The sequence below is a fragment of the Podarcis pityusensis genome, assembly GCF_964106645.2.
Source record: "Podarcis pityusensis genome assembly, chromosome: 8".
Lineage (NCBI taxonomy): Eukaryota > Metazoa > Chordata > Lepidosauria > Squamata > Lacertidae > Podarcis > Podarcis pityusensis.
Window position 1 is genome coordinate 64,210,971 of NC_138033.1, and position 22,130 is coordinate 64,233,100.

At 49.1% G+C, this 22,130-nt stretch overlaps 2 protein-coding genes across 2 annotated transcripts in view; both read left to right on the forward strand.

Annotated features, from left to right (window-relative positions):
• LOC308483363 (espin-like) overlaps positions 1-22,130 on the forward strand; it is a 116,953-nt gene that overhangs the window by 83,530 nt on the left and 11,293 nt on the right. Inside the window, exons 8-11 of the mRNA XM_081017153.1 lie at positions 3,756-3,923; positions 5,383-5,575; positions 13,093-13,238; positions 15,698-15,976. Of these exons, the coding sequence (XP_080873279.1) occupies positions 3,756-3,923; positions 5,383-5,575; positions 13,093-13,238; positions 15,698-15,976 (786 nt within the window). The remainder of the gene's footprint in view (positions 1-3,755; positions 3,924-5,382; positions 5,576-13,092; positions 13,239-15,697; positions 15,977-22,130) is intronic.
• LOC308483140 (espin-like protein) lies at positions 18,346-20,257 on the forward strand (the record flags this gene model as incomplete). The annotated part of the gene is made up of 2 exons (XM_081016725.1): positions 18,346-18,378; positions 18,473-20,257. 2 exons carry the CDS (start codon positions 18,346-18,348, stop codon positions 20,255-20,257), a joined length of 1,818 nt encoding a protein of 605 aa, XP_080872851.1.

The following is a 22,130-nucleotide window of genomic DNA, read 5'->3' on the forward strand; positions in this document are numbered from 1 at the left end:
TTGGCAGCTAGTCAGGGTGATAGCTAAGAATGGAGCCTTTCAATTGCAATCTATTGCACACTTTGTATGGATATCCTCCTTGCAATTAAGAACGTCAGAAGAGTCCCACGGCTGGATCAAAGGGAGCCCATCTAGCCCAACCACCTGTTCTCATAGTGGCCAACAAGATACCTCTTCTGCCAAGTCGGGCATGTTCATGTGTTCTGTGCTGATTTTAGATGGGGCGTTTTGCTTTGTGGTTTGTTTATATTGCACTTTAAAGGCTTTCCTTGAGACTTGTATGCTAGTGGGATATAAATCCTCTTGAATCAAGTTTCCAGAGGCGTTTGTGTCTCTGAATGCGAGGGATGATCAGCCATTTGTGGGTTATTAATTGCCGGCTCGGACAGATATAAGTCTTCCCTCTGCTGTTGATCACATTTACTGAATTTCAGCCTCTCTGTTGATTGTGTCGCTATTGCGTTTCAAGTGAACTTTTATTGTACCCTACCCTGAAATCGTTGCGATGAAGGGAAGAAGGTAGACATTTTAAAGAACTGAAACAAACCAATAAGGCTGTTGTCTTCCTGCCCTGATTTTGCACTTTGTAGAAGCACATTCTGGATGAAATAGATCAGCCCCCCACCCGATGTTTGGCACTAGCCTGCTGGATCAGGCCAAAGAGGGACCAGTTTGGTCCAGCATTCTGTTCTCACAGAAGCCCACAAGCAAGTCTCAAGCATTTTCCCCTCCTGTGGTTTCCAGCAACTGGTATTCAGAAGCCTTGCTGCCTCTGACTGTGAAGGACAGAGCATAGCCATTTTGGCTAGTAGCTGTTGTCATGTGGTCACACTGGTTGGGGCTGGAGCAAGCTGTAGTCCCAAAACATCTGGAGAGCACCAGGCTGGGGAAGGCAAGACTAGCTAGATCTTTGGACCAATCTAGTGGGGCTCATTCTGACGGGTTTGCTTTTTTAATAGGACCTCTGCTCCTTTAAACTCCCATGTTGCAAGCAGAAATTCAGCAAATGTGATGCTTCCTAGGCCTGCGTTGACACTCTGGGGAGAACTTCAGCTGCTGTGTTTCTGCTGGCTATACAATTTCTAGCGGTAGAGAGGCCACACCAAAAGAAGAGCGACTCTGGCTTTGGGAGCGTTGTTCTATATCACTGTACATCGCCCTGATATTTGACGAGAGGGTGGTGTATCTAAATACTTCAATAAATAAATAAATACACAGGGCAAAGGGTGAGAGAGGAAGGTTTCTGTGGCCTGCCTGCCTTGTTTTCTTACTTTACGTGCAGGGGGCACTCCAATACGTTTTGGTAATCGGGAACCATCAGATCAAGAAATGTGGTGCAGATGGGCATCCTCCATGCACCCTGGTCCCCAAAACTCCACTGTCCACACTTTTGCCATGCAGAAAAGTCACAGGAGATATCTCCCAAGTGCTTTTGAATAGCTCATCTCTTCCTCCAAAGGTGGTAGACTCTCCTTCTTGGGAGGTTTTTAAGCAAAGGTTGGATGGCCCATCTGTCAGAGATTCTTTAGTTGTGATGCCTGCATTGCAAGGGGTTGGACTAGATGATTCTTGGGGGGTCCCTTCCAACTCTGCAGTTCTATGGTTCTACACCCTTGTGCAAATTAATTGAAACAATGAATTTAGTAGTTTATTGTACAAAACTCACATATACATGTACAAAACTCACATGTACAAAACTCACATTAGTAACGGATATGACCTCTGCTATTTTTAAGCAGCATTTGAACATGGTTTGGCATGGAGTCTACTAGTTTCAAACAGTCACTGTTGATTTTCGGATCCCTGGACCACACTTGAATTCGCACCTGAATGAGCTTCTCCATAGTTGTACAGTCTACAGCACGAAGGCGACTTTTGCATATGGCCCACAAATTGTCAATGGGATTTACGTCCAGGGAATTCCCTGGCTAATCAAGTACCTGTATTTGCTGCTCTGTCATGAATTTCTTCACCACTTTTGATGTGTGACAGGGGGGCTAGGTCCTGCTGCAATATCCCAGTACCATCAGGATACCTCTTTCCCAGCTCTGGAATAGCTTTCTTTCGTAGAACCTCAATATATTGTGGCGAGCGCATCATTCCTTCTATGGGCTGCAGGCTTCCAACACCATAATGATCAACTGACTTTTCGTGCTTGTATTGAGTACAGGATTACGAGTAAGATAGAAAACATGCTTTGTTTCAATTAATTTGCACAGTGGTGTATGATTGTTAAGTCACTCTGGGAATTGTAGCTCCGGGAATTGTAACAACTCTCAGCACCCTTAACAAAGGACAGCGCCCAGGCTTCTTGGGAGGAAGCCCAAAAATATTGGTATGACAGAGCAAGTTTGTTTTCTGCTTCTCCTCTGGGTAGCCTGAACCAAGGGATTCAAATTACAAGAAGGGAGAGTCCGACTAAATATTAGGAAATGCTTTCAGATGGTAAAAGCTGTCTGACAGTGGAACAGACTCCCTCTAAAGGTGGTGGCCTTCATTGGACAGTTTTAAACAGAGTTTGGATGGCCATCTGTCAGGGATTCTTTGCGCTAGTGCTCTACTGGAGTGGCAAATGAATTCAGCATCGCAGCAGGAGAAGTGAAGGTCTGTTCCTCACTGCCAATCATTTAGAAGAGGAAGAGGAAGGTGGAAACCATTGTGAAAGTGGCAAAGGTTCTCTTCTGCTCAGTAAAACTGACACAGCTTATCCATTTCACCAGATTTTTTATTTTTATTTGCTGCCAGGATGACGACAGCCTTGTCAGTTTTATCACTGCTTTAAAAAAAGTGGGGGTGAGACGATTCTTGCTATGGTAATAGACAGCTGTTGCTAGAGTTAGGCAGTCCCTAACTACCCTCAGGCTTAGTATCTGAAAGACATCACACAAAGGAAAGTTGATTGGGAGGGGGAAGGAGAAAAGGGGGAAAAATTAAGACAATAGTTCTTAATCAAAGAGATAGGCATGATGTCATACTGCACCTGCAAAGGAAGGAAGGGAGAATCGGGAGTGCTCATGGAGCGTGCTCACAATTTCCTCCCCCCCCCCTTTTGAAATTGAATCAGCTATTTGTCATGGTGACACTAGGTGATTGACAGGTAGGCACACACATATTCATAGTCCTCTCTTCCTCCTGAGTCCAACCCTGGTCTTTTTCTTTCTCTGCACTCCCTTCTACCACAGAGCCCTGGAGATGGAGGTTAATTGGGAAAGGGGAAGAGAGCAGAGACTGTATGCTCTAATTTGCAGCTGGCTCGTGCTAGGATGAAGCCTGCAAGTTGCAGGTCTTCCAGACAGATAGATAGATAGATAGATAGATAGATAGATAGATATCCACCTGGAGATTCAAGCCCCCACCTGTCACCAGGAGAGGGCTAGGCAAACCTGGAGACTTCAGATGACTTTTCGTGGTCAGGCAACTCTACATTCTGATGGTCCTATATAGTAGCAGGCTATCTGTGTTGTGTAGGCAGAAGCCAAAGCAATCCAGGGCAACGCAACTGGCCAGGGTGTTCCAACTAATTTACTTCTCATGGTTCCCTCAAAGGATCTTGGGAACTGAGTGTGTCAACTAGTTTGGGGCTCAGTATACTTGTCTATAAAATGGGTCTAATGAGCCTACCTCTTCGCATCCTTTCAAACAAGACTCTGGGCTCTGAGTGGTGCGGGCGCCTTCTCTGCAACATGGAGATCTGTGGGGCTCTGTCCTCATGCTTTTTGCTGTAATAAAAGAAATCCGGCATCTTGGTTTTGCAGCTCACCTCGCTTGAGAGCAGCCCAGAACTGCGGCGTGTCGACTCTAGCAGGAAATCAAGGAACTTCAACAAGCAGCCCAGCACCGGGGATTACTACAAGCACCTGGGCAGCGGTGGTAGCGTGGGAGAGCAAACCGGGAACAACCGCAGGATGGCGCACAGTGAGGAGGTGAGCCACTAGGGAATACTGCTTCCTTCTGGCCAGCTGCTGTTCCTCTCTAGCCATTCTGAGTAACGGCCAATTGCTGGTCGGGGACAGGGGGAGAGTGTGTGGTCCTTGTGAAGGCTCTTTCCAGAGCATAGGCCTTCCGACAACAGTCAGAGGTAGAGACAGTGGGTTGCCCCAGACTGAAAACAGACACAACCTTCTTAAAAATGGTTTATATACTGATTGCATTTATAGCCCACTTTTCTTTCCAAGGAGCTCAAAGTGGCATACATGGGTCTCTCTTTCTCTCCTTGTTTAATTCCCACAACAGCCCTGTGATGTAGGCGAGGCTAAGAGGCAGTGCAAGGCCCCCAAGGTCACTTCCAGTGAACTTCATGTCCAAATGAGGATTTGAACCCTGGTCTCTCCCAGGACTTGGTCCAACACACTAACCACTACACCATGCTGTCCGTCTGATCACAGTAGGTTTATGCGACAAACCATGACTCAAACACTAGGTCCAATCTGCCTGGCCCCTCCTCTGTTGCTTCAGATAGTTCATCCACTTTTAAAAACATTTTTTTTATACACTTAAATGCATATACAACCAGCTCCCCCAAATTCACAGTTATTTTCTAGCATAGTTGCAAAACTGTTCCTGCGATTGCTTTGAGACCGAGGTGTGTTGGTGAAGTCACACATGCTAGCCAGTAGGTGCTGACTTCTCCCTGATGGGCTGCAAACATGCAAAATCAGCCTCTACCCCTTTCGTGGTGTAGCAGCTGGTGAGGTGGACCAAGAAACAGTAAGCAGGCAGAGCAAAAGACCAGCTGCCCTCCTCCCCAGCTGTCTCTGGCAGACACCTGCCTCCTTTTTGACCACAGTGGCTGTTTTCTGCTTTCTACCCCACCTCACTGCCCCTCTCTGGAAGAAGACACCTGCATTTGCGGGGAAGTCGCCTCCACTGCTCTCAAATGATCTATCCATCTGCATCTTGGCTGCAGGTGGGCCAAGGTGGGACTTGAGCTGCATATCTCTGTGCCAGCTTGTCTGCCCTACTTCTGTGGAAGTAGACAAAGGTGGGTTGGTGAGGTCACACATACTAGCCAGTAGGTGCTGGCTTATCTCTGTTGAAATCCAGGCTTTGATCCTCCCCAAGGAGGGCCATCCTCTGAGTGGAGGTTGAGTCATAAAACCTAAGAATACCCCTGTTGAATCAGGCCAATGGCCCATCCACTCCAGCACCCTGTTCTCACAGTGGCCAACCAGGTGCCCACTATGGCAGGACCAGAGCACAAGAGCCCTTTCCCCTCCTATGGCTTCCCAAAACTGGTATTCAGAAGCTATGGAGGCAGAGCACAGTCGTTGTAGCTAGTAGTTGCAGCATTTCTTGGTGAGGGCACTGATTTTCTCTGTCTCTCATTCCCCCTTCCCATACTTCTGTTGCCGCTGCTGCTATTGTTGTCAATTTCCTTCTCAGGCTTCCCTTCTGTCCAACGACAACGTGCAAAACGGGAGCCCAGCGGAGAACAAGCCTTCCGGGGAGATGCCTCCCCCTCCTCCTCCCCCACCCCTCCCCGAGGGCGTCTGCCCCCCACCGCCACCCCCTCCATTGCCAACAGAGAACCACCCTCCATCCACCAGCCAGCGGCGATCATCTTCCTCCACCGGAAGTAAGTCAGACAGCGACTTTCCCGTCTGACAGGTGTATCAGCTGCTATTGGCTGTGATGGTTATGTGAAGCTTCCATGTTTGCCTCTGAACCAAAATTGCTAAGGAGCAAAAGTGGGAGGTGGGTATTGCCCTGTTTCTGAGCTTCCCAGAAACACCTGGTTGAACAGTGTGGGAAACCAAAGATCCATGTGACAGCCACGAGAACAAATTATTTTAAAAAATAAACATTTAAAGCCAAATTGGGACGCAGGAGGTAGAAGTGTGAAACAGAGTAGTTGATCAACAAGAACACAGTCCAGCAGGTCAAAAGCCCTGTTTGACCATTTAAAATAATAATAATAATAACCCCCAATGTTTTTATGGGTCCAAACAGGCTTGGGAACACCCAGAGCTCAGAGTTCCACTGCTTCTGCTTCACGGTGACTGTGGGTCACAGGCTAGTGTGTGTTTTACAGCTTCCCCGCTTTCCCTGTCCTCTCCCTGCAATCTCAAAGTCCACCAGATTCTACAATGAACTGTCAAATGGAAGCAAATTGTAGCTTTAAAAATGTCAGCGTGACTCGGATGTTTCATGTTCTTGTCTAAAATTCCAAGAAGACCTAGAACTGTCGGAAAACAGAGGGTGTTGAGGCAAAAAAATATAGCCACGATTCTCCTTTGGGGGCTGCAGGTAGATTATTATTTTTTTTGATAGGAGGAGGCAGAAGGAAGCAGTTATCTCGACTTACCTTTATCCAAACTCCACCCCTCCGACTTAGCCCTGCCTTTTCCTCTCACTTGGCCCGGGTGACAGATTTCTGGCTCCCACCCCCAAGGACCTGCTGTGTTGGCCGTCCCCACCCCCACCCCACCCCAGAGCTTTGCACCAGCCTGTTCCATGAGCAATGGCTGCTTTTTCCAGGAAGGATTTCTCCACTTGGAAGCCATGAAGAGTAAGTCCAGTGAGCCATTTTGCCATATCTCTGACTGTACCTATTTAATATGCTTGTGTTGTGTAGCTTCCTTGCTTCAGAGCCCTAATTTGTGTGGGGTTGAGCTTTCTTGAGGGCTAGTCACACTCGCTGTGTGCATGCCAGACTACAGTTGAAAAAATTCTGGGGACCCATACTGAGCCTACGAAATTTGTCTAATTTTGCATAAAATTAGACAATTGTTTTCCTGCCATTGGGTGTGGCTAAGAGGCTCTCAGGGCCCTGATTCTGTATCTGAAACCCCAAGGAATCTTATTCAGCTGCTTGCCTCTGGATTCTGAGGTTTCCAAAGTTCCCCACATACTTCCGAGTACAGCTCCACAACCCAAGGGGCTAGAAACTTGGCAAGAAGGTGTTAAACTTTTTTTTAAAAAATGAATTTGAATGCTAAGGGGTTGTTGTTTTCCTGCACTTCTGCAGAATTGTGCTCCTTGCCATACATATTTTGGGCAGGCTGAAGGCTTCCCAGTTTATTGGAGGGTGGATCTCGCAATCTTACTACAAGCGGTTAATATTTGAGTAGTGAGAGGTCCATAAGACATCTTATACACATGTATAAGGAAGTGTCCCAGATGGTGAAGAAACAGTCATCATAATTTTGAGCATTTATATCAATTGCATTCTCACAATAATTCTTGAAACGCCCTTTTAGGTCAGGGTAGATTAGTACCCTAAGGAAGACAGACAGACAGGGATTTTCCCCCCTAAAGAGAGTAATCAGTGCATGGCTGGTGCAGGTATACTGTAGGAAGGAATAATACACTTGTATAATTTTAATAATTTTCATGGACTTCGCCGTGTGGGCGGCACTCTAAACCTGCTCAGAGGCACCCTTTCCCCTCTGTCTCCCTTGCAAGTCTCGAGGCATACTATTTGACAGGATTTTGGGAATCTCATGTTATGCTGATGAAGAACTCAGGCTCAGTGTCTTATATTTGGACATTTTGGGAGCAAACAGGAGCCTTTTTTTTTTTTTTGTAAAACCAGAATTTCTTGGGGAAGTATGGGCCCCTGAGAGAGTGGTTGCTTTCCCTTGGGAATGGCCTGTTGTAAACTTAAATGAAAGGAGCTATTTACTTCTTCAAAGAGGGGAAAGAACTGGCTGTTGAACTAGATTGTCAGCACTCTTGCAAAACTACAATTCCCAGGATTCCTTGGGGGAAGTCATGAGGGCTCAACTGGTGCAAAACCCATGCACTATCTTGCAGTTCAGAAACATTCTCCCTCCCACTCTCTGCTTTTAAATACATCTGCAGTTGCCTCCCTTAGCAAAGGCTTTAGCTCCTTAAAATATTGATGGAGGCTTAATCCTCAGGCTTTTGTGTTGGGTGCTTACCTGTCACCACACCCCATGGCAAGCCTACATTATTTAGTACAAATTGAGTCTGGCAATGCATCCGGATTGCAAATGGCAATAAGGGCGTTAGAGCCTCAGCTTACGAACGTACACACCGAATCTCTGTCTCTATATCCTGACTGAGAAACACACACGGAAGCTTGTTTCTAAAAGACTGTGTCGCTCCATCAGGCTGCCAAATGCCTCTAGGAAACTCATATGCTTCTGCTTCCCTGACTCACACAGAGACACGACAGGCAACCTCCTCAAGGCAAATGGTTGCCTTCTCTCTGCCTCTCTGCTTCAATCATTCAGGATATAGAGATGCTCTACCACCAAGCTGTGGCCTTTCCTCCAAAGGCCAAGTGTGGTGGGAAGGGTACTGGGAATTGTTGTTGGTATGGGAGCCTAGGACCACCATTCCCAGAATGCTTTGCTCAGCACCCAGAACAGCTATGAAACAGGGAGGAAGCTGGTTTGCATTTCAAACCATGCTACAAACATCATACAAGTCTCTTGGTATTCGCTGCTGATCCCCAGAGGCTTCACACAGAAGCACAGTCCTCGGAGTAACAGATCGCACCTCAGAGACAATTGCTCATTTTCTTCCTCTGCAGAAATGGCCGAGCCCAATTAATTTATCTCCCCAAAGCAACTGCAGTTTTTGTTTTGCTTCAGTGTGCCTCCCAGAATCTGCACAGCCTCACTCTATTTAAATACGTTTTGGGAAATTTCTGACCGTGTGCTCCTTGCAAAATCCCGGTGCAGGGAAAAAGTCACGGTGGCTTTCCGTGATGCAAGGATATGATAAATCACTATTGATGTGATAGCTATCTTCAAATATCTGATGGGCTGTAAAAGGAAGGTGGAGCAAGCTTTCTGTCTGCTGCTCCGGAGGGTAGGACCCAGACCATGGCTTTGATTGACAAGGAAGGAGATGCCAACTAAATATTAGGAAGAACTTTCTGGTGGTAAGAGCTGCTTGACCGTGGAACGGATGTCCTTGGAAGGCAGTCAATTCTCCTTTGTTGGAGGTTTTTAAGCAGAGGTTGGATGACCACCTGTCATAGGTGATTCCTTCATTGCATGTGGTTTGACTAGATGATCCTTGGGTTTCCCTTCCAACTCCACAATCCTGCAGTCCATTTTTTTTTTAAAAAAAAAGCTTATGTGGAAATGGGATGAACTGAACTTTAGAAATGAGAAAAAAGAGAGAGGCTGAAATAGACACAATCCTGCCCTCCCTTAGAGATTTTTTAAGAGACATTGGATAGCCAACTATATACATGTCCCCTGGCTATAAAATGTATTCAGAGATAAGAAGTTAACATCTTACATTAAAAACCTGGCAGTACCAAATTATCGAAGGCTTTTCACCAAAGCCAGACTAAACGTCTTTCCTTCTGCAGTGTTGGATGGCAGGTTGAGAGGAGTTCCCTACCAAGACAGACTTTGCTCGTGTGCTCAAGACATCGATTCCATAAAACATATTTTGTTGCACTGTGCAAAATATGAGCAAGCCAGGGCTGAACTGATATTACCCTTGCTGGTACCTTTCCTGGGAAAATCAGAGGCTCACTATGTCAGGTTCCTATTGGAAGACCGGACAAACACTAGAACATTAGCAGTGGCAAAGTTTTTATGGGTGGTTGCAAGAACCAATGATCCCTATATTCTGAACAAAATGCTTGTTTAACCTGTAGGTAGGCTGTATGAATTGTGTATTGCTTTGTAACGATTTGTTGGGTCTCTGGACCGTAATAGAGGTTGATGATGATGAGATAAGAAGGAGGAAAGGGTGCTGTGGCAACCAGTGTCAGCCGCAGTGGTCCCCATTATTTGCACGATACTGGGCCTTTTCACCTGCTGCCATCACCTGCTGCCACTACCTGGGGGCCCATGGGCTGCGAGTCCCCAGGCCTCAGCCCCAAAACTCAGGGGCTAAGTTTCCACCAGAGCCGAGGGCAGAAGCTCGCTGTGGATCAGAGCAGTGCTCATTCTCTTGGGAATGCCTTGTCCCCTCTGCAGCCTCTCTCACTAGTTCACCCCTCCCCAACCCCGATTGTCCTGTGCCCGCCGCCCCTCTGCTGGAGGAGGCACACAGGGCTCCTTTTGTTTGTGCTCATATGCTCCGCATTAGCCGAGCCACGTGGACATCTATCAGGGGCCCCCGGGGGCTTATTAGCACTTCCAATTTGGCAGCCGCTCAACACATGGCGCTTATTAGCCCTGAATCCAGGAGGATTTGGGGTCTCAAGCCGGCTCTTAATAGCATGTCGTTTTCTCAAAGTGGGCCATTAATGCCAGCAGGCTTTTTGTCTTTGCTCCCCGAGGGGAAAGGCGCTCCCGAGACCCCGTCCATTCATTCCTCCTGCCCGGAGGAGGGAGGCTGACGCTGGAGCCTTTCCTTCCGCCCCTTTCTGGTGGCACCATGGCCCCTTGCTAGGGAATTAGGAGCGACGGAGCCGCATGGCGCAGGAAGACAGATGGTGGCGCGAGGAGCCTGGGTCTTGTCTTGCCGCGCCGTCTGCTCAGGAGCGCTGGGGCTGCGCCCTGCATGCTATGCTGACGCACACCAAACAGGGCAAGTATCCTCCTTGCAGTTGACCAGCTTTGGCAACCGCCTCCCCGCCCCCTAAGTGGGTCAGAACACCCGGGACAATGTTAGTGGTTCAATTTCCTGCTCCTCTGTGGTTGGTGCCAGGTGTGTGAGGTCAGGCGACGGCTGGAGCAAGCATCTAGTCCTGCGCTCCAGAATCAGAACTAGCCAGGTGGGGAGGCGTTGTAACCCAACGGGACTAAATAGCTCCCGAAATGGGATTTTCATTAGCCCAGATCAGCGCTATTCCGGGTCCCCCTGGGAAGATGGGAGGGGCTGGCACCTGGCTAACGCAGCCCTGGCCTTCCCCTGGCCTCCTTTATCCCTTCTTAACCTCTACCTGTCTGATTCCTTGCACCTGAACGCTGGATGGGTCGCTTCAGGAAAAGGTGAGGCGCCATTGCGGGCTTCAGAGGAGGGGTGCGCGGTCTGCTGGAAGGACCCAATCAAGAGGATATTCTGCCTAAACGTTAGGAAGAACTCCCTGATGGTGAGAGCTGTTGGACAGTGGAAGGGTCTCCCTCGGAAGGTGGTTGGAGGTTTTCAAGCATAGGCTGGGTGGCCATTTGTCAGGGATTCCTTAGCTGCGATTCCTGCACTTGAAGGGGGGTTGGACTAGATGACCCTTGGCACCCTTTCCAACTGCACAAGTCTATCTGTCTTTGAAGTGTCGGGCACCCTGTTTGCATCCTGCATGCTTCAGTCTGTGGGCTTCCTTTTCCACGTGAGTCGTCTTGGTTTGGGATGCTGTAGAACTGGTTGGAGGTGTCAGCATGTTTTGGTTCTTCCCCGAACGACAGCAAAGCTGGCTTTTTGCGGTGATGTCGTGGGACACCTCTGCCCACTCTACTTTCCCCCCACTGGCTTTGAACGTGGTGTAGCGATTAGCTTGCCGTTGCTTTGAATGTTTCCAGCTTCCACCAAGATGGGATTACCATGTGCGTCCCAGGCTCGCCGGGGCTCTTAAGGACATCATCGCCCCCGCATTGCATATTTTTTGTGTTCCAAGGCGGTTCCTTCAAATACACAGAGCATAGGTGTGGTCCTCTTGACTCCAGGGGTTTTTTTTGGGGGGGGGGGGTCATTTGCAGAGCTCCTGGTAGAGCTCCTTAAGAAGCCGGGTGGAAGCAGTAGAGGTCTGTCTGGTGAGCGATGTAACACAAATGAAGACAAATTCTCCTGCCAGTGACTGGAAATGCTCAAGTCACTTGCTGTGGACCATGATTAAGTCCGAGGCAGCCTAATTGGGGGAGGGGGAGGCATGGGCTTGAGCAATTACCCAGAGAGCTCTCGACTGGCAGAATTGTTTGATCTTCCAGCTCCAACCATTGAGCCTCTTTCTTACAAAGATAATGTGAAAAATGTCTCTTGAGTGAGGTTGCAATTAGGTGAGGCAACAGGTCACAGATCTCCAGGTGTTTTATATAAATAGTAGTAGTAGTAGCAGCTATGTGGGGGTGGAATATGATGAGGATCTTTTTTCTGGTCATGCACTTTTTCTGGAGAAAATGCCCCCCTCCCCATTATCTTCAAAACCTTGCCAGAGACTGCAGGCAGGAGAACTGTATGCATGAAGAGGTGGAGGTTTGGTTCGGTTTTGTTTCTGTTTGCAGGAAAAACTCCCTCGTTTCCTCAACCCAAATGCTAACTGAAATTTCCACTCCACCGAATTTTGCGATGCATTTATCTGACCAGGTGATGCATGCAAAAATGCACGTGTTAGGAAAAATAACATACATACAAGAATGCAACATACGTAACTGGGGAAACAGCTTGCAATGATGTGTATGCTAGCCAAAGCTGCATACAAAAATGGGTTTTGTTAGAAGAAATCCACAGTAAAATGCCGGTAATGGTTTTTGGGGTGTTTTTTTTTTTAATGCAAATTGCTGTGGAAATATGAGCTGAGTTGGAAGAATGAGAAACTCAGAGAACCGAAATTAAAAGGATCTGTCGTTCCTAGGATGAATGCTCCCCTGTTGTTGTTTTTTAAAAATCCATCCACGTGGAAAACTAGCAAGTCAGAGAGGAGGAGATGTGGGCAGTTTATTGCAGACAGGTTTGGAGGGGAACGTCCTCATGAAATGCCACCCTGTATTTTCTACCCCACGTTTAATCTGGATCAACTCTTTTTGGGGTTTATTGGTTTGTTTTACTGATCGGATTTTCCTCGGAAACAGTAAATCCGGATTAAATGGGGAAATATTGTGTGGGGGCATTGTGGCGTAGATGCTGCAAATGTATGAACAGCAGCAAGGTCACGATCAACCACCGCGTGGAAGTGGCTTGGGTGTCATGTAAGCCCTAGGTCAGGAGTCAGCAAACTTTTTCAGCAGGGGGCCACTCCACTGTCCCTCAGACCTTGGGGGGGGCCGGACTATATTTTGAAAAAAAAGAAAATGAACTAATTCCTATGCCCCACAAATAACCCAGAGATGCATTTTAAATAAAAGGATACATTCTACTCATGTAAAAACACACTGATTCCCGGACCGTCCGCGGGCCGGATTTAGAAGGTGATTGGGCCAGATCCGGACAAACTGAATTTAAGAAACGGGAAAGTGAGAGTGGCTGAAATTGACGCGCCCTCCCCTTCGCCTTCTGTTTCAGGCACCAAGTCGTTCAACATGATGTCCCCGACCGGTGACAACGCAGAGCTGCTGGCAGAAATCAAAGCCGGGAAGAGCCTGAAACCCACACCCCAGAGCAAGGGCTTCACCACCATCTTCTCGGGCTCTGGCCAGACAGCCACCAACGTAGGTGACAGACTTTGGTGCCTGCCTGTTTGCCAACCACGTTCCTCCTTATCCTCCTTAGAAGTGGGAGTGGGGGGAGGGCAGAGGACCCAAAGAAGCTTTTGGAGCAGGATTAACTCTTTGTAATTAGAAGCAGGGAAGCTGATTGGCTGCTGTGTGTGTGTGTGTGTGTGTGTGTGTGTGTGTGGAGAGAGAAAGAGAGAGAGGGAAAGGGAGAGGAGTCTTCTGGAGCTCACTTCAACAGCATCACCTTTATTGTTTAAGAAGCGAAGGGGATGTGGGGGTGGGCAGCAGATGGGGGCTTATCAGTGGGGTCCTTAAGCTTTTACTAATGCAAAAACAAGGCTGGTTTTTTTGGCAGGGGGGATTCCTCACTCCAGCTGCAGGGAATTCTGCCCCACACGGCTGCACTCTTGCAAACTGTTCCCAGCAGTAATAATAATAATAATTTATTGTTTATACCCTGCCCATCCGGCTGGGTTTCCCCAGCCACTCTGGACAGAAAGCACATTCCAAAATCCATCCTGAGGCAATTCCTCAAGCCTGCCAAAATGTCCCCAAACAGTAAGTATCTAAAGAGAAGAGCTCAAATGGCTGTAGGTGTCACCCCCACCCCATGTATGGCATGCTTTTATTCCTTATACAAATATTGGAGGCACATGGGCACTCCGTAACCACAGGTATATTGGGGCGTGTTGAATTTTTCAACTTTTCCAAAAATGAGGATGGGCAAAGAAGTTGCAACATGACTTGGGAATTCAAAAGATATTTTGGTTAACTTGACATAATTTGGTTTTGCTTGGTAAATAACTACTGAAAAATATTGACTCGTCCTATTATTATTTTGTGTGTGTGTGTGTGTGTGTGTGAAAATGTGTGTGAAATGGCATGGAAATTATGAAAAATGATTGCCAAGTGCCTGCAGTCACTCATATATATATGCGTGAGCATAAGTGGAAGTGGCAAGATGAGAGAAGAAGCCTTGCGGAATATAAGTAGAGAAGAAGGAAACGGGATGCTTCAGAACCATCAAATGAAATGATTTTCTCTGCTGGTGAAAACGAAGAATAGCTGGTGCCCAAGATGGAAATTACGGACGTTATGAATGGACATTAGGAAAACCAAGCATGCCTTCTACGTCTAATAAAAAAAGACAAGAGTATAATATATTAGAAACACATGACGTTGTCATGCAGAGCATCAGATATGGTGCTGGCCTGCATGCCACAGCTTCCATCACCACTGCCACCTTTATGGATGCTGGCTTGATCACTGAAGAAGACAACAAAACTCATGGTTGATCACAATAAAGCCAGTTGGGTCCAAGAAAAAGGTTTGAAATTGTTGGATCAGGAATCCTATTATCTTTGTCAGAAGGATGAAACTGATTATTTGATGGCTGTAAAGTTACAACTAAAGTTATGCTGAAAGAGTAACTTTTAATGCCCTTTTAAAATGGGGGGGGGGTGTTAATGGGTTGTTGTTTTTATTTTGATTATGTATTTTGTGGTTTTATGTTCTGATTTTATTCTGTGACCTGCCCTGAGACCTTCGAGTATAGGGCAGTATATAAACTAGAAGAAGAAGATGATGATGAAGAAGAAGAAGAAGAAGAAGAAGAAGAAGAAGAAGAAGAAGAAGAAAGCAGATCATTCAGATCAGTAGCTCTCTAGCATCATCACAGAACAGCATTATTCTGTGTGCAGTGAACTGGGTGGAAGAGAAAATCTACCACTTCGCTCCGGAGAAAGGCTCAAACCAGCTGAAGTTATTGCTAATCATCTTGTAGGCTCCAAAGGACCTGCAGGCCATTGGAGATGATTCTACAAAAGTTAAGACTTGGCTGGGAGGCCAAACCGATGGATCCAAATTGCACTAAAGGAGATCCTGTCAAAACATCAAGAAGAGGTTTCTGGGGAATGGGGCAGAACCAGTGGCTGGGAGGGTGGTACCATGGGCCAAGCTTGGTCGTCAGATGATCTGGTTGGTTTGTGCCCTCCACACCAAGGAGTTACCCCTGCGACACTTGATCACAGCCCTTGATGGGAAGACGGGTAGCATTGGCAAGATGCTAGACACAACTTCAGACCTGGACATTGATCCTTCGCCAAACTTTCACTTCGCTGAGTGACAATGTCGTAAAGAATCTGTCTACTGATTAAGTGTATGGGTGTTGGATCACACAGGCTATAAGGACAGGGAAACCGCCCACAGATCTGGCCCTACTTGAAATTGATCCAGTGAGCCATTCAAGGAGGTGGTTAGCAACAGCAAACAAGCTTACGGGTTTCAAAACAGGGCTGTTGTCCATTTTCCTTTGTGATAACGTTCTTGTTTTATCTTTTTTGGATAGACCGCTGTTTTACACACAAGCGGTGTATCCGTTTTATGAAATAAGTAAGTGCAAACCGAACTCTTGTCCCTAACTCTCTGCTCCTTTTCACCCCACCCAACTCCAGGTTGAGGCTCCTGCATCTTCCCCTTCCCCTACTAGGACACCGACCCCTCCATCCACCCCGGATGCGCCTCCCGCGCCCAGACCGGCGGCCTCCCCAGAGCCAGTGGTCAATGGCTCCTCGCTGTCGCCCTCCTCGTCAGCCGCGGCTGGCCAGGTGGACATTGAGGCCCTGATCCCCACCCACGATGAGCAGGGGAGACCCATCCCGGAGTGGAAGCGCCAGGTGATGGTCCGCAAGCTGCAGGTGAAGATCCAGGAAGAGGAAGAGCAGAGGCGCAAGGTAGGAAGCGTGGGGGGCGTGGGGGGGCTGGTCAGCATGGTGTGGTGCTGCGTGCCCTGGGCTTGTCACCTGTGTTTGCTGTGAGGCTCCCTTTGAGGAAAGCATCAACCCCCTGACCATTGGGCTAGACTGTTTGGGGCTTGATGAGAGTCCCAACAGCATGGACACCAGGCTTAGGAAGGCTGCTCAGTCCACTAGCTCTTTCTGGATTCTCCTCCCCTTCCTGATCTACTGTTCTCCAGCCCAGAGTGGGTTTCCTGGGAGGAACCACCCCCACCCACCCCTGGGGACTGCCTTCTCCTGGGTCAGATCATTTTGATCCACCAAGCTCTTTATTGCCTCAGCTAGCTGGCAGGAACCTTTGAAAATTACTTAGGAAGCTGCCCTAACGTTACTTTAGGACAACGAGCAGCTCACCTGTGGTCCTTCCAATACGGTATTGTTGTTTACTATTCACAATCATTTGGGTTTTCTAAATTTGTTTTATTTCACAAGGTTTGTGCATCGCTTGGTTGTGAGGGGCAAATCTCAAAAGGGCTTTACAGGAAGAATAAGGCAATGGCACAGAAGAACAGCTATCTAAACTGTTCAGAAAATGAAATCAATGATAAGCTAGAAATGGATTAAAATGCAATTGTTGTTACTTCTCCTACTCCTACTATTATTATTACCATTTCTGTTTACAGGTATTTATCCATTATCCCACCTTTCCTCCAAAGAAAGTGCAGAATTCTGGGTTTCTGCCAATAACAACCATAACAAAAATTCTACTGGGTTGGTCCAAAGATCAATCTAGTTTAGTCTTTTACAACCTAATGCTCTCCAAATGTTTTTAGCACAGTTATGCTGGCTGGAACTGCAAATTAAAATATTTGGGAGGGGGGCGGTTTTATTTTATTAAGATTTCTTTATTGTATTTATATTCCAGCATTTTCTCCAAGGGGCTCAAGGTGACATAGATGGTTTCCCCATTCCTCATTAAATCCCCACAGCAACCCTGTGAGGTATGTTAGGCTGAGAGACAGCGACTGGCCCATGGTCACCCAGCGACCTTTGTGGCTGAGTGGGGATTTGAACCCTGGTCTCTCCCAGGTCCTAGTCCAACGCACTAACCGCTACACCACCATTGGCTCTAGATAACAGAAAGGACTCTGATTATGATCACTACATTCACCGGAATAACTTGCTTCAGTGGCCAGATTTGGCCCACTGGACCTCCATCCATCTGGCTTGGACACTCTGTCAAAGGCAAGCAATGCAGGCTGCAATCCATTCTGTTGCACCAGCTACGGCGGGGGGGGGGGGGGACTTGTGATAAGCAGACACCCCCCTCCGCTGCAGAGCAACAACAGCATTGTTCTGCCAGCTGGGCAGGTTCGTGTGCTTCCTGCAGGGGCCTAGGGACAATTCCTGCACCGGTTCGATTTCCCTGCTCCTCCCTGCCGGGCCAGTTTGAGCTGTGGGTGCACCAGTTGCTGCACCCTTCCATAACCAGGGTTTGGACTGCCGTGTTGTATGATGAGATACAGTTATATCAACCCCACTAGCAGATTGCTCCCATGGACACCTGTATCTATCTACCTATCAATCCTAGCCATCTCTCTACTCCCCGTTAGCTGCGTTTCAGGGAGTTGGTCTAGAGGACTCTTGGGGCCCTTTCCAGCTCCTCAATTCTGTGAGTCTATGATCCATCTTCCTTCCTTGACCTTCAGTCTCCAACATGAGCAGCCTGGTTCCGTGGCCCCTTTTGCAAATCAAGTTCATTGAGCCTCCAGGGCTCGGGGTTCTTCTTTCCCACCTCGTTTGGTCACCTGAGACTTTTCTGGGGGGAGGCGGAGAGGTGAGGGGCATGCGGCTGGCATGTGGTTGGCATGGTCCTGCATCCTTTGCCTTGGTGTGGCTGACTCTGAAGTGCATTTAACCTGCAGTAGGTGCTAAGGGTCCTGGACTCAAGGCTGGGGTTCCCAGCATCTGATGGTGGCCCACCAAGCTCCACTATTTGCTGCCGTGTCTTCAATTTGGTCCGTCTGTCTAAGTAAAACCAACCAACCAACCAACTTGCTTTTCCTGAAAAAGGACCCCCTAACAGACAACACACACCCCGTTCACTACAAAGCACAATACTGCAGCGTTAAATGCCTTACATGATCACTCGGTGGTGTAATGTGTGAGCATCATACCTGCGGCCTCTGCCGTTGAGTCGATCACACCCTTGTGTTCCTTGTGGTTCTCTCGCTGCCCGCCATGTGAGCTGGAAACTGTAAGTGTCTCTATCTCCTCCCCCCCTCCAACCACTTTCCAGTTTTCCCCTGCCCCGCTGCACCCCACCCGCCCCACCCCGGCCTGCGCAACTCCCTGGGAGCGTCAACATGTTGCGCCACCATTACACCACGAAGGGACATGTAAGGCCTTGTGGCGTGTGCGAAACCCGGGCAAATGTAGTGGACGGTCCTGAGGGAGCCCCTTTGCCCTCTGTTCTTTTCTGCCCTGCCGTAGCTTCCATCCAGCCACCAGGAAGGCTGGCGCTACTCCCATGCCCACAAGGCTATCCTGGGGCCCTTCGGGGAGCTCATGACCGAGGAGGACATCCTCTACCTGGAGAGGCAGATCGAGAACCTCCAGGTGATGCACAAGGTGCAGAAGGTGGAGACCCAGCTGGAGCAGCTGGAGCAGGAGCTGCAGCAGCTGCTGCCCGTCTCAGCCGCCTTGGCGAAGGAACACTTCACCGTCAACCCCAAGCGCATGCAAGGCCAGGCCGAGGACCTCCCGGCCTGGTGCAGCAAGATCTCCACCCTCCTGAAGAGCATGGCGCTCCTCCTGGCCACCCTGGGCGGGAAGGCCATTACCCTGGCGGACATGGTCACCCCGCAAGGGCCGGAGCAGGCGAGCAGCATTGCTGTCGTGGGGGCCGCACCACCTCTCAAAGAAGGCCCCTCCAACATCACTCGGTCGCAGTCCTTCAGCTGCACCCGGGAGGAGGTGGAGAAGGAGATCATGCAGTGGGGGGTGTCAGTGAAGAACCTCAAGGCCAATTATGAACTGCACATGCAGGCACAGGTGCCCAATGCCATGCCCAGCCGGGTGTACAAGAGGAAGCGGTCCTTGCCAGTGGGGACAGCTCAGTTCACTCTTGGCCGGGAGCCCATCTTGGAAGAAGACTACATCACCGGCATTGAGCCATTTGGTGGGCTCGGGGAAGAAGAGATCTCCACCATGGGCCTGGAGCCACCTATCCCTCTCTCTCATGCACCTCTGCTTTACAGCGAAGCGGGGGTCCTTTTCCCAAAGCAGGCTGACGTCCCATGCGTGGCGGGAGACCCCTTCGGGGAGGCACTGTTCAGCCCTGACCACATGACCCGTAGCCTCCCGGTCCAGACAGAGTTGAGCTGCGTCCAGGATTACATCGACATGCGGAAGGAGAGGATCGTCTACCTCTTCCTGGAGCACTGGAAGAAGTGGACCTTCACGGAGTCGGTCAGGCAGGCCACGCCCAAGAGGAAGGTGGCCGCCTCTGATGCTGCAAACGCCAACTCGGACGGAGCTCGGCTGATGCCCTTGGGGAGGAAGCCCAGCGAAGACGACCGGCTGCTGTATTTCATGAAGCAGCGGCAAGTGGTCGGGAAGCTGATTGCCCACTGGAGGAGCATCATCAGCCAGGTGCCCACCAGGCAGATCCGCCGCCTGAGCCGCACCAACATGCTCTACTGGCCCGAGCACTTCCTGCCCCACATCAGCGGCACGCCTGTGGCCTACGACAGCCTCACCTTGGACCTCTTCATGCTGGGCTACTTCCAGCTGTTGGAGATGAGCATGAGCCGCGCAGAGCGCAAGTTCCGCCACCTCCTCTGCTACGAGATGTTCGACCGGCTGGGCAGCCACAGCTGGGAGCTCATCCGCCACTTCCACAAGGTGGTGATGGAGGAGGTAGAGGCCGGCAAGAGGGACTGGCTGGATGGCTTCGAGGACCTCAAGCAGGAGTTCTTTGGTGACAACCTGCAGCCCGACCAGGCGGCTTCCGCAGAGCGGTCGGCGGTGTCATCGCCCCGCCCACCCTCCATTCTCTCCCATCAGGCATCGTCCCAAACATTGGTCAGCAGTGTCCAAGAGCCCAGCATGACCACAGATGAACTGACCCCAGCGTCCCTCAACCCCAAGAGCAGGAAGAACTCGGTCCAGCTCGTTTCGGAGCTCGGGGAGTTTAGCAACGAAGACATTTGCCGCTATATAGACCGCAGCTTCTCCTTCTGGAAGGAGAAGGAGGCTGAGATGTTTGATATCTGAGGGTGCTTCCTGGAAGGGTGGAGAGAGGGCATGCGCAGAGAGATTCGGCCACGGTTTTTTCCATGCAAACTCAGAGGCACACAGTGCAGACTACCAGCGCCACTGCGGCCCAACCCACCTTTGTGGAAAGTGATCTTGGGGCTGCTCTCAAAGGCGACAACTTTATTCAAGCCGGTGGTGGGAGTGAGGAGGGGGCTGAGGACATGGGGGCCCTCAGCGAAGGCCTTGCCGTGTCTTGGAGAACAGAGGCAAGGGGCCAGAGGTGCACTTCGCCTTACTTCTATTGGGAGAACATCTCCAATTCGTTGAGAACCCATTGATTTGCATTATTCAGGGCAGGCATAAAGAACGTCTCCTTGAACCATCACGTAATTTATACGAGGGATTTGCTACCACGAGGTTGGTGGTGGCCAATCTTGGGGAAAGGACCAGACCAATTTTTACAGAGAGAGGGTGGCAGGTCTGCCAACCCCTGCTGATCACAATGGCTAAACACTAAATCAGGTCTTTTGTCCAACTAACTCAGTGTTGTCGACACTGACTGGCAGTATCTCCAGTTTCAGACAGGGGTCTGTTTCCCAACCTGAAGGTGCCCTGCCACTGAGCCATGGTGCTTCTAGTCACATTCCTAGAGCTCTGTGAGTATCTGGGGAAGGTTGTCATCATCATCTCAGCTTCCCAGAGACACATGATTGGCCATCGTGGCAAACAAAATTATGTCCCATGTGGACCATTCGCCTGGTCTAGCTGAACTGCCCCTACAATCCTTTGATGCACCAGACCTTTGGTCCGCCTGGTACGTCAACATGTTGAGACCCAAGACAGACCAGCAACAGTGGGGTCACACATATGGTCACGGTCAGTACACAGTGCCCCTGAATCTGTGCAGAATTGGCTTCAAAGGCTCCTTTTCTTTCAGATCAGTAGGAAGAGCAGACATCATATCTACACTACATGTCCTCTTCCTGCTCTTCCCCTATGACTAAAGATATGAGGGAAGATCAGAGCTGAATAGTCTAAGGCACAGAATATCTATGCATTTATTCATGATTTGTTTCCCCCTTTGCTGCATTTATGAATGAGAATATTATTATGAATTAAATTAATATGCCGCATATCATCCAAAGATCACAGGGCAGTTCACAACATAGAAATAAAAATGAGAACGCAAAGTACACAATAAAGCAAACACAAATCAATACCACACACCCCCCCTTGCAAAAAAAGGTAGTAGAGCATGAGACTCTTAATTTCAGGGTTGTAAGTTTGAGCCCCACATCAGGCAAGATTCCTGCATTATAGGGGGTTGGACTAGATGACCCTTGTGGTCCTTTCCAACTCTACAGTTCTATGATTCTAGAGTGTTAATCGGCCAAAGGCCTAGTTATAGGGGGAAAACGTTTTTTGCCTGGCACCTAAAGATACGCAATGATGGTACCGGGCAAACCTCCCTGGGGAAAGCATTCTACAAACAGGGAGCCACTGCAGAAAAGGCCCGTTCTCATGTTGCCACCCTCCAGGCCTCTCATGGAGGGGGCACATGAACGATTATAAGTGCAGCTTGATCTATTCGCAATGCGAGGGATCAGGCGGAATGGCCAGTGGGGAGGAGGAACTACTGTCCCTCAGCATCTGCCGACCGAGGCAGCTTTGCCCAATGACAGGGCCGGCCCTAATGTCAACCATCAGTTGCTTTCCAGGGTCTCAGGCTGAGGCCTTCACTAGGGCATGGTTATCTTTCATTATTTTGAGTGTAAGAGGTTTGGTAGCCCGCTCCTTTGGGAAATTGTAACACTGAGTAGTTGCAATAAGCCAAGGAAGGGCAAATTTTAGGCTTTGGTGATCTATTCTGAGTTTTACTCAAGCCCTGAGA